The sequence below is a fragment of the Wasmannia auropunctata genome, unplaced genomic scaffold (genome assembly GCF_000956235.1).
Source record: "Wasmannia auropunctata unplaced genomic scaffold, wasmannia.A_1.0 LD336047.1, whole genome shotgun sequence".
NCBI classification, from domain to species: Eukaryota; Metazoa; Arthropoda; class Insecta; order Hymenoptera; family Formicidae; genus Wasmannia; species Wasmannia auropunctata.
The window spans coordinates 351,224-364,180 of NW_012026843.1; the positions used below are offsets into that span (position 1 = coordinate 351,224).

The window sequence follows — 12,957 nt, forward strand, 5'->3', positions numbered from 1 at the left end:
CCGCGCTGAAAGTTTTACCTCGGCGGCGATCAATCCATTCCTAACATTGCGGATGAGGAATATAATCTGCCAGATATTGTTTAAACAGTAGTTACGCTAGTAGCTACCTTGTTTACGCATAGATAAATTTTAAATTGTATATCTTATCCGATATTTTACCCAAAATGAACGATATTCTCTTGCGCGCCTCGTAACTCCGTCAAAAGTGGTTTGCCTGTGAGCCGGAATTACTCTTGGAATTACTTTACCTCCTAGGAACGAGTTTGAGAAATTCTTGGGAAATTCTTTTTTTATGTGTATATATATATATATATATATATATATTTGCGAGAAGATACTTGGGGCATTTAAAAAACACCGTCCGATCAGTATCCGCTCCTTTTGCAACACGAAGCGAGTGCAACAAGTAAAAGCGCACGCAAGCCGCTAAGTCACCTCTTCCTGTTTATACCGACCGGCCGCGGCGTACAAAAAGAGACCGTAATGCTCTCGTAATGTTCTCTCTCTCTCTCTCGATATTGATTCCGCTATGTCATCTTCATCGTTGATTCGCCACGAGTAATTTGCAACAGATAGAATTATTCATGAGTTAATTTCGTATGCCTCGCTAATCAAATGCGTCAATGCTTTCGCAGGCGAAACCACGAGCTCGCGGTGTTCTGTCGTTTCTCTCCCCCTCCGCCCTCCCCCCCCCCTCGGGGCACATCGCGCTGGAGAATTCGCGTAACGCGCCGCCGTCTAATGAGTCAACGAATTGATAGGACTCACCCACCCGCCACCACCATATTTTCCCGACGGCCTGTTTGCCAAAGTTACACGCAGACAATACCCCGCAGTCCTCCCTTCCCTCCCCCGCTCCTCACCCGTTTCTGTCCATCGTCGGCGAGGAGCGTCCGATTGGCACGCGGCGCGAGTGTTCGATCCTTCGTTACGTATGACGCATTGATGAAATTTGCGGATCCGCGCGCGTTACGGTGTCGCAGAGTTGCTCTGATGAACGACGCCAGCTCGTCATGGCGACAAATTATGGAGTGGAGCTGCAGCTGCAGCAGCAGCAGCAGCACCCACCACCGTTCGGTCGGCTTCGACCGTACTCTGTTGTACGAGGTAACGAGCTGACTTTCGCGAGGGTACCATATTAATTATCGCGTTGCCGGCAACGAAAACAAACGAGGCAGACGCGCGCACGCGGTTAATAAGCAGGGGAAGCGATCGAATAGCTTAATTGAGACACTTTTCCAACTAAATTCCTTATATGTTCCGCGTCAATCTCGAGATCTTATACGGGATCTTTCGAAATCCCACTGTCGGCCGAGAGTTCACTTTGTGCACTTGTATTTTTACGGGCTTAAAGGGCGCGCATTAGCGAAAAAAAGATATAATTTGCATAGTACAACATGAGCTCTCAGGAAATTCACGATTGTTATTTTACGAGACGTTTTCTCATTAAGAATTTTTCATCCTTCAAACGTGCTTCCGCGCGTCGCGCTGCGTTTATTATTTCGATTACAATATTTTGCATTTTAGGGCTAATTGTTATACTGCGAGATACTGTTATATTAACGCTAATCGGCATTCACGGGTTGCAGTTCAATGGACTCCGATATATTTTTTTCAATTACATGCCAAATCTCCAGGTAGCATTGTGAAAAGATATAACAAAAGTTTTTCTACAACTTTATATAACATAAAATTATTTTTACTTTTATATATAAACTTTAAATTATTATTATTATCTTATTTCTTCTTGTTATCTTTAAAATGAAAAAAAGTTGTTCAATTAGCCTAGCAAACGATACATTAATTTAAAGTTTTATCGGGATTTCACTGGACCCGCGAATACTAGTTAAGGAAATTTCGGAGAAAATACCGATTAGGGTTAACATTATGAAATAATTGTGCAAAAGTTTAACTAATTCGCGCAAGTTTAGATACGATTGTGTTGTACAATTGTTTCTCGTTTCACTTCTTTCTCATTGCAATAGTTTTAATATTCTTCGTTTCTGTTGCTCTGTTAATGCATTTAAGACAGGTCTGCTCTTTGAATATACGTTATACTTACGCTGCTCATATCACGCTATTATATGACAGCGCTGTAAGTACAAAGTTACGAAAATTCATGCGACTATACGAGTGTTAAATGAATGCCAAGCGATGTGATCAAAGTTTACTTTAACACGATGATGTCGCAGGATATTAAACTGAACTGTTGTCATACTGCAACGCAGTTCTCTGCGCTAACTTTATACACAAATTCAGCCGCTTCATGTTAGTTCCTGGGGAGAAACTAATTGCTTTGCGTGGAGCAAGCTCTTTTGTAGCTCTGTCGAAAACAAACCCGCAAAAACATACGCAAATAATTGGATCCGAAGAATAAAAATGTTCGCGTAGTTCGTTAGGAGATTATAATAACGAAGTCCCTCGTGTACACGTCCCATTTACATATTCGCCCTTCTATACGCGGGCTTTTAGGATATCAGATAAAGGGATTAGTAGAGAAATTAATAATTTAATATTACATAATTTATGCCTTTAGATTTATATATTTTCCATCCTGCAGCATGCAAAGAGAGCATTAACGCGCGATATTGGGAAACGCAAATATTGTAATGAGAGCTGAATGGAGCAAGTAAAAAGCGGAGTGCGGACGTGAAGAATTTATTTTTGGACATTCGCGCGCGGCCGTCATCTTCGTCGTTATCCAAACCCCTCTCTTACGAAATCCCATTCCTTAAACGTATGCATGACTCTCGACCGATTCGAGCCTGTTAACATATAAATTGCCGCTTAACGGCGAGACAATCAGTTTCGCGGGAACTCTTGGGAAGAGGGTGACGACGGAGACGAAGACGGACGATATACCGAGTGCGAGGGTAAACGAGACAGTGCGGGGAAAAGACAAAGAGAAAAAGAGAGAGAAAGAGAGAGAGAGGGAGAGAACGAGCGACGAGAAGGGACGATCGGGAGACGAGTCACCCCCGAAAGTAACGGGGGAGAGCGCGGGAACGGTGGAAAAGACAGAGCGCGCGGTGGAGAACGGAAACGGAGGAGGGGGGGGGGGGAGTCGCCGTCGAAGAGACGGAAACCAAGGGGAAGGGTGGCATTCAATTCAATTTCCTAAGAAACTCTTTAGTGTTTGAGATACAGCCGCCGAAAGGATGCGCGCGAGGTTAGATATGTGGTGGAGATGGTGGGTGCGATCGCGGTGGGGGATGGAAGACAGATAAACGGGGGGCGACCAAGAGAGAAGGAGGGGGGGGGAAGGGAGAGGGAAGAGGGAGGTAGAGTTGGATAGGTAGGATAGAGAGAAATCCGGAGGATGGATGGGAGCGCGATCGTTTGCCGCGTGCAAAAGAGAGAAAGGAGAGAGAGAGAGAGAGAGAGAGAGGCGAAACGGCGTGACACGCCGCGTGAAGGACGGAGCGAGTGACGGAAAAACTGTAATAGTGAGTGAGTCAGAAGACAACTACAGCGATAGAGGGCTGCATAAAAGAGAAAGAAGTTCTCGTGTGAGTACGGGTGCCGGAATAAGAGGGTGAAAGAGAGAGAGAGAGAGAGAGAGAGAGAGAGCCTAAGAGAGAAAGAGAGAGAGGGCGAGGGGCGGATTGATATCGCTCGCCGAAAGAGAAGGTAGACGGTAGAGCCAGAACGAGGAGGGGGGGGGAGGGGGCAAGCGAGAACGTGGAACGGAGGAACGCGAGATAAACGGAGATGCGGGACGGGGAGAGAGAGACTGACTAACTGACTGTGGCCGGTTAGGGGGCGAAGGGGAATAAGGATTCTGTGCGCGGGCGCGAAGCTGGCGCAAACTCTTCGTGCAGCATCCCTCGTCAGTTGCAAGTCAGGAACTATCGCGGCCGCGTGGCGCCCGCGCCGTGTGTCGCCCAGTCTTGCCGATTTCGAGCGCTCCCGCGGTTCCGGCTGATTCGTACGCGCGAGCGGTACCAGAGAGAAACCCGTCGAGTCTCTCGCCCACCTTGTCCGACGACTCTTCGGTCTCGCGTGTTCGCGCCCGATGTCGTCGCGCGCCCGCGCGTTTTCGCGTTTCCGTTCGCGCGACTAAGTCTCCACTTACCCTTCTTGTTTTTATGGGAAACCGCGGAAACGGAAGCGCCGCGGTACCGATCGGCGAGCGAGGATATATGTAGACAAGAAGCGCGACGTGCGCGCGTTCACAGTGACACATCGGAGGATCCTTCACCGGCAGGATGGATAAAGACTTTCGCCGGAAGTATAAAAAAATGCGATGTGGTCTGCTTCATCTGCTGCTGATAGTGGGGGGTAAGTTTCATCATGTACAGTGCTAAGTTCAGCCGAAAGGGCGGGAGGCGGGGGAGGAGAGTTTTTCCTCGAGTGACTTGGATGCGATTATCGCGCCGTTCTCCATCCGAACTTCGAACGGAAGAATTCATCGAAGTGAATCTTCCATTGCTCCTTCGCCCGTTGATGCGCAAGTAACGGCGGACGCTGAGAAGGGGAGGAAAGGAAACGTGCTTCTCCGGTCGGTAATTTCGAACCCGGAGGGTACTCTTTAGTTTAAACAACACTCCACGCAGAAGAGGATGGTCTTTGATGAAAGTCCTGGAGCACTATGCGGTTCTATCAGCTTCAGTTTATATTGCCGGAGAACGGGTAGCGACAGGGAGGGGGGGAGGGGGAAAGAGGGATAATGTTCGCTCTTCCGTATCGCGCCAAGAAGGAAAGACGTAAAACGGTTAAGTTCCCACTAAGTTGGGCCTGGGCGAAGAGTCGTTAAAGGAGTCGTTGGTGCCTCCGACCCTCTACGCGCGCCTCCTACGGTTACCTCGGTTGCTCCACCGAAAGTTCCGAGATCCGCTGATCCGGGAAAGGGACGTGAGGGTGGATATCTGCGTTCTTCTTGAGAGAATAGGGAGTCGTTCGCAGCCGCTCTACGACCGGCCGGAACGACATCATTACAGCCAAGTTCGGTTCGGTTAGATCACCGGTCGGGATTATAATCGACGGCGTTCGCTCGCCGACGCATTCGTCGATATTACCACTGCGACTCGCTGTACCTCATTCGCGTTGCGAGTGCGGGCTTAAAGATATTACGCGCGCTAAACTTCATTAACGGATAAAGAGCGCTCCTTCCGCTACACGGGCCGTAAATAACGTTTAATTGATCGTATCTGTTTGCGCTCCTCTTAAACGGGCCGAAGTATATTATACGCACTGCAAACTGGAGAAGATTGCAGTGCGAATGTTTTGCTCTGATTCACAGCACCTTGGACGCGTGCCATTTTACCAGAGAGGATGACTCTTATGGAATAACAGTTTTGATATCGGCCTTGTTATAGACGAGCCCACGAAAGTTTGGATTTACTTTGTCAAAGTAGGTCGAGCGTTTTGCAATGCTCATAGTTGGAAGACGACGGGCGATAGGGACTATACTTTTTGCAGTCCTCGGAGAGGTGAATCATTTTAAACGTTGCTCTTTTCTCATCCCCAATTAAAAGCTGTAGTTTTTCTTTTCTCTTTGTAAAATAAACTATTTCTACGTGCGTCGACCAACGTGATTTTACATAAAATAACGACAAGTGAACAGAATTGAACGTTCAGTCGGATTAAAGTTCAAATTTCACGCTTCAAAAAAAAAATACGAGCTTGGTACATGTAAGAGCACCTGCTACATGACAATCAGAAAAGTTAGTAAAGTAAGTTGAAGTGAGTGGAAGTGAGTCAGTGAGCGAGTTTTTCAACACGTCCGAACGGAGTGACGTATATGCATTCGCAATGATGTAAAAAACGTAACGGGCGAGAACTTCCAAAACTATTCGGAGATATCGAAAAACCATTTCCGATTTTCGCGTTTGTAAAAATTTCAAAAGTTGTGCGCGCGTATGTGTGTCTACATTGATTGACCGGTTTGAATCAAAGGCAAAACGATCTGCATGGCGAAAATTAAACATGCCTTTTGCCATGCTGCAAATAATTTGGTATAATCATCACTTGCGCTTTAGAAGTGGGGAACCTTTAAATCCTATAAAAATTTAATGCTATGATATATTAAATTGGTTACATTTTTATTGCAATAATAATATCTTGATGACGATAGATGATCGAAATTTTGAAAATATTTCACAAACATTAATACCTTTATAAATAAATTCTAGAAATTTGTATATATATTTAAAAAGGTCAAAAAATTCGTAATTAAAAGAATAATTAATAAAAAGTGTAAAAACACTTTGGAAATTGCCGTATAATAAATCATTCTTATACTTCATCTCTTTGAAACCCCGAAGGGCGGAGCCCATCGGATAACTCGCGATCTGCTGGCGGCAAGTGAGCTGATTAATTTATAATATAATTGAACCTTAGAGAGATCTCTCGTTCACCTCCGCCGTCGTTATATAATTTATATAAATTTGTTCAAGATTTTCGCGCATACTGAAAACATGGGCACGCATTTAGAACGTTCTTCTCGAGTTTTTTTTTCAAGCCTCTGACATAATATTTATCTTCGTACGACGCGAATTGAAGAAATTTTATAGACATGTCGTTATAGTTTTTAGCTCCTCGAGCGAAATCCACCCTGCATTCTGAAAGTTCTCGCGAGACAACTATGCTATTTTCGCGTTGTAGAACTGGGTTGTTTCCGATGAGACAAATTCTCTCGACTGAATATTTGCTCTCCGCTGGACCGCTGCTTTTCCACACGATTGCGTCGTGCCGCGAGAAGGCGGGCAGATACGTGAGAATTCTTTCGACGGGAAAGAGAGAGAGAGAGAGAAAAAGAGAGAGAGAGAGGGGGGGGGGAGAGGAAGAACAAATCGTGGCGAACGCGCACCGGAATGCAGACATATCCGAGATATACTCGCCTGCTTCGCCATCTTCTCGCAGATACTTTACCTCCGTGACGCAGCTTCCGCGAAAACGCGCTTCTAAACCCGCGTTCTCTCTTATTGGAAAAATACAGCGCTCAGTACGTCGATGACGCGATTTATCTTCCCCTTCTGGGGGCCGAGGACGTCGCTTTTAGGGAGACAGATTTTTACACTCAACAATTTAGCGCTGCTGTTTTGTTCTTTTACATTGTATTTAACTTTTAGTTAAAAAAAAAACCTCGTGTTTTACAAAGACGTACCGTGTGTTTTCTCATAATTGTGCTTCGGTTCCGGAGAATCGCGCAGTAAGAACAGTATCCTTAGAATTTTCCTTTATTTCTATCTGATACTACGATATTTTCGAAATGAGCGTGTTTGCTTCCGAGAGTGCACCATATTTTCAAATGCTTCTATAAACTCCGCTCACTCTGCGAGCTGTTTCAGCATAAAACGTTTGTTATCTTTCACAACTTTATCTACCGCCGTGCTGCTTAGTTCTTCTCGTGCTTTATTGCTATTGTTAAACATTTTTAAACGGTACGTACGAAGAAAATTTGCGCGCTCGCGCGCACACGGCACTCGGTATAAATGCGTACAGATGTAATCATTATTATTAATTGTTCAAATAAATTTGCGTCGAGCTCGCGCGGGGAGTGGAAGTTTGTGTCTTAAAAACCCGAAACACTTTTTCATGGCTTATGCGAATGTAATTATACTTTTTTTTTTAACATTAAATTAAACATTCTTGAAAGTGTTTTTCACATCTGACGCGATTATGACCCGACAGCAAACTTCAATAAAATCACTCTTCACCGATCAACTACAATATATTCATTTTTCAATATAAATTTCGAAAGCTATCCGATGACAAGTACGAATTGATCTTCGTCGGTCATCAGCGGCCAGGTTATTATTTGTTCAAATTTTTTAAACCATTTTTCCGCTGTCAGTTCATCATGTTACGTTTGCAGATCGTCGTTGGTAGTTACACATATAAGCTCGCAGAGTAAACGTATCCATACAATTGGAGTACCCACCTTTTGATAATTTTTGTAATTATTTTTTAAATTGTTTTCCAATTTTGTAATTTGCACGAGAATGCGACCACGTGTGCAATAGTGGCATAAAAATTTATGTTCAAATCTGAATTATAAATTACCTACAAGCGTCCCGTCCATATCGTGATTAAATCTTAAACAATGCAAAATCTTGGACGTCTCATCGTCGACGTTTTAAAAGTAAAAACGTATAATAGAGAATAATAATAGTAATAATACCCAGTCCTTCACGGATTCTTTCTGCAGTGATATTACATTCCAAAACGTAAGGGATTTAATTCATTCCGTATAAAAACAGCGTTAAGAGAGAAGACTTTCAAGCCGCTTTGTTCTCGATATCTTATCCAATAATGTGAATCTCAATCTGCTAATTGCGCTTCTTTCTTAATTGATTGCCTCGTCTCTTAATCCCCTTATTAAGAATTTATTAAGAAGAGAGTAAAGAAGACAATAAGCGACAATATTAACAATCCTGCTTCCACATGCTGAAACGAAATTTGCCTCGCAATAACGACATAAGTGTCAAAACAGTGCCATGCGAATTAGAAGGGAGTTTTCGCGCGTTTCGAAGCGCGATCGCCTTTATTGATCAACTGGCGTCCCGGCAATTCGTAATTATTACATCTGTCGCGACTTAAGCACCGATGTCTTAACAAACTTTGGGCGCGCAATTCTGTCAGACATTACTTCTAATTACCTTATCAAATTAACCGCTCTTCCTTTATTCCGCCTCGCAGCAACAGCTGCAGTTCGAGCGGCAGCAACACGGCTTGATGGCACGGGGATCAAATTTTGACCAATTACTTCCGCCAGCGTTCGCTTTTATCATTTACGACCGACAGTAATGAACGGAAACTTGGGAGGCGCTTGTTATTCGGCAACAAACTTTGGTCTTCGTTAACCAAATTCAGTCCACATTCGAATAATAAACACGAAATATCTATACGTTATCCCGCGCTCTCTATACATGTCGCGCGTAGCGCTTCAACGCGCTCGTCAAACTTCTTCCTGTTCCGGTCCGAAATTAAATTTCGATGTCAATATTTAGAATGTCGAAGGCAAAATCGGACGAGATTGAGAAAGATCTCATTAAGACGAAGGCACCTAATCCGCGTGCTCCGTATTACGAGTCCGATAATGATCTTGCAAGTCAAACATTTTATTCACTCGCCGTACTTCGATTCATTCGGAAGACGTCTCCATTCTGATGCCCTCGACCGTCTCGGGCGGGCTACAATTCGCGGCAGACGGGCCGAAAGATTTTCCTCGAGACACCGGTATTGGAGATGTACCTTCCTTCCACTCTCCGTCTTCTTTTTCCTCTTCTTCTCTTTTCTTTTTTTTTTGCTCTGGGAATCGGAATGCAAAGGATGCAGAAATGAAGAGGGTACTTCCGTCCACAATTCGAAGACCTCATCGCCTTCCGCCTCAGTCCGATTGTTCTGTCTTCGTCTCGTCACGGTCGTCGTTTCTCCTTTGTTCCTCGAGTTTCCCCCGTTGCTCTCGTCACAGCCGGAACGAGAAGAAAAGGTAGGAATTCTCAGAGCGAGTCTTCGGCGGGCGCTCGCTCTTGTCGGATATTACTTTTATTCTGTTTCGAGCCTCGTCGCTACCTGGACGGTGTCCCTGTTCGAGCATCCCTTTCATCTACGAGTCGTTTTGTATCATCGCGATTGTATCGCCCGCGTGTACGTGATCAGAATTGGTCCGAAATCTCCACGGTACCTTCGTTCCGACGGTATCCTTCCGCGGAGTGCAATTTCTCTGACAGGAACGAGCTGTGTACCATCCCCTTGTACCATCAGCACAAAGTTAGTCACTGCCGTTGAATTGAAAGACAAACAAAAACGCGTGGAATTGTGTGTTCTACGTGTTGATTTTCAATTTGGGGATACAAAGTATAAACTTGTCATTGTCTCTGTTTGTGTAATTATACACAAGTAAATTAACAAATACGTTTACACGAAATTGTAAATATCTTTACATTGAAATTAAAAATTATATACTGTAAAAAGTATTGATGATGATATACATGAATTGTTGACGATTCAGTCCCCACCCTAAAAATTTCACATCATTGACAGACCAGTATGTTTCAAGAAAAGTTTTCTAAAGCGTGGGAAATTGAAATATGTATAGGTATTGTATTATTGTTTTACATAATCTTTTATTTCTTTTTAGCTAATCAAACAACATGAGAACAAGAAAGTAATTATTAATACAAAATAATGTGTAACTTTTATTAGATAAGAATTATCTTCATTTTTATTATTTCTGTAGCTTTAATTATAATGAAGTAAATAATATTGTCTTAATATTAATAGTTCGATCTACTTTCTATTTTATTATACATATTTATAGAATTCCAGTTAAATTACTTTTGTTACATTAAAATTTTGATAAATTTATTTATTTTTTGTAATCATATTACAAAAATAGCGTATTCTATTTCACAATCTTTTAATAATATTTTTAAAAATTAAGGACACACTAAATGTTATTAATGTCAAATTATTACTAATATGCACGCGAAAACATTTCTGGTCAAATGGCTGCAGCTATTCAATTGGGGACGCTTTGGCAATGCTAATCAGCGATCCATGTATATCAGTGGTAAAATACTCTCCAGCGCCAGCGGTCCAAATATCGAAATAGAAGAAAGTTTCAAAGCTTTCAAAATTAAAAATGAATAGCAGTAAATGGAATATATAGATAGAAATTAGCAGAAGATGATTTATTCGCTTATCAGATAATCTCCACTCCCCGATTCCTCCTAATTCTTTCTTCCAAAAATTATAGAAAGCGTGTCTGCGTCTCTTGACATTAATGTGTCAATTCTTAATCGCTTCGGGATTACAATCGACGTCAAGGTTCCGCAGGAACCTGAAATTTGTCCTGCGAAACCCGCCGATCGGTCAGGCGTCCGGGGAGAGGCATCTCGCCGCAGGGCGAGAGAAAAACAAGGATCGAAAGTCGATCGGAAAGGGCGAGCGCTTCCGGATGTAATTCCGCAAATACGTTTTGGCTTCCGCTCGAGCGAGCACGACCGCCGCCGTCGAATCATCCGTGTGAAATTCGTCCAGCGCCGTGCCGGGTCCGGGACCGGCCACGCGCCATGTGCGGCCAACGATGCGCCTTTTTGCGGTTCGCGGAGCCAGAAAATGACGACGAGCGTGCGCCACGTTTCTTTTTACGGACGGAAAAAGGGCAGCCTCGGCGCTGGCAGCCGAAGATAATTTCATCAGCGCGGCGCGACGAAGGGCGGCCCCGGGTTAAAGATCGCCGGCTCTCTCCGCCCGGCGCCGCCGCCGCGCCGCCGCGCGCCGCTCCGCAACGAAACCAAATTACCGTCGGCTCTTACGGGCTCGTTAATTGCCGTCATTCGCCGTCATTCTCATCGCGGACATCACGTTTCGCGGAACGGAAGCGCGTCGGGCTGATTTAATTGTTTTCGCGATCGCAAACGGCCGCGGCAACGGCTACGCAAATTCGGTCGAATTAATCGAATTGAGCTGCGCGGGATTTATAGCTAATTGGAGCGTGCCGCGTTGTTTCAATAGGCAACTGTAAAATTCTGATAGCGTAATTACGGACGCGCCACCCCGTATTCGCGTTTTCGAATTCAAATTGGCGACGAGGCGCGCCGGTAAGGCAAAGAGCGCAATTTTGAGATTGGCAAAATCCGCCAAAGCATTATACGTACCTGCTCATTTATTGTATTATAACAGTAAATCACTGCATTCAAAATCATCAAATAGGATCAACTGAGATAATTGAAACCATTTAATTAAATAAAACGGCGAGTGATACATTTCCGATATTAAACGCAGCAATTTTATCGTTTTTTTTTAAATAATTGTAGAACAATTATTAATTTTATCATTAGTTATATCGTATTATTGGTCTGAATTTCATAATAATAGGGATTAGCTGTTTTTTTCTCAAATTATATTTATACTGGAGAATAACAAATATATTGAGAAGATAGATATTTTTTAATATAATCAAACAGCGCTGTAAAGTAAAAATTAAAATTGTTCTTAGTACAAAGAAAATTCATTTATTTAAAATCTTGGCAGAAGGTGCTCGCTCGCAAATGCGGGAATAGAAATAATCCGTGACAAAGTACGACTCTTCGTAACAGGGGCTGCGGATCGTTAACTGCAACTTGGATCCTCGTTGTCCTAGTGAAAAAGGTCGAGCGCGGCCGTACTTTATATCGCATTTAACGCACCTTTATAACGACTGCTAGCACTTCGCAGTGGCGACAAAAGATTGGCTCGACGATAAAAGAGCCGTTAGGGCTTCGATACGGCGAGAAACAGGAAGGTGAGCGTGAGTATATCAAGAGGGAAACGAGTAGCGAGCTAGCCAGCAGGCCAGCCGCGAGCGAGGTTAACGCGAGAAAGAAAATAAAGAATCAGATAAAATGGACGGGGAGGATCGTGACGAAGCATACGAGGAAAGAAATCAAGCGGAAGGAGGAGGAGAAGAAGAAGAAGAAGAGGAGGAGGAGGAGCAGAGGAAGAGCGGGAAAAAGGGAGGACAACTCACCTTCGACTCCAAAGTTTTTCAGAGAAGTGCGAGGCGTCGGCCATTACCGTGGATCACATACCTCCTTTCACTTCGCTTCCACTACCTCGTCGAGCTCACGTAAACCACAACGTTCTCGGATGCCCGCCGGGCAAAACTTTCGGGGCGAAACGTACGTTCGAGAGTTAAAAATTTATCCGCTTTGAAACTGATTAGGCAGCGCGCCCCGCGAGCGAGCGAGGTCCGGTTCGAATGTCTGTCTCTATTGAAAAGAAGATCTGAAATCGCGATGCGGTGCCCCGCGCGGCATCGCCGCGCCTGGCGGTATCGCCCGCGGTTATTCCATTTCCCCCTTGGTGGACGATGCGCTCCTATATACGGCCGAGAAAACCTCGCGCGAAGAAAATTCAACACGCGAACACGAGACCCCTTGGGTACACCCAGGGGGTGTTGTCCTTATGCATTTAATGGATTCCATGGGACCGGTTTAATCGTCCTTGCAAGCACGAAAGAGCGTG

The 12,957-nt window shown here is 44.2% G+C and overlaps 1 protein-coding gene across 1 annotated transcript in view; it reads left to right on the forward strand.

Annotated features, from left to right (window-relative positions):
- The first annotated feature begins 3,838 nt into the window (after positions 1–3,838).
- The window catches only part of LOC105451688, a 102,947-nt gene continuing 93,828 nt past the window's right edge, over positions 3,839–12,957 (forward strand). Inside the window, exon 1 of the mRNA XM_011692291.1 lies at positions 3,839–4,281. Within this exon, the coding sequence (XP_011690593.1) occupies positions 4,209–4,281 (73 nt within the window). The 5' untranslated portion in view covers positions 3,839–4,208. The remainder of the gene's footprint in view (positions 4,282–12,957) is intronic.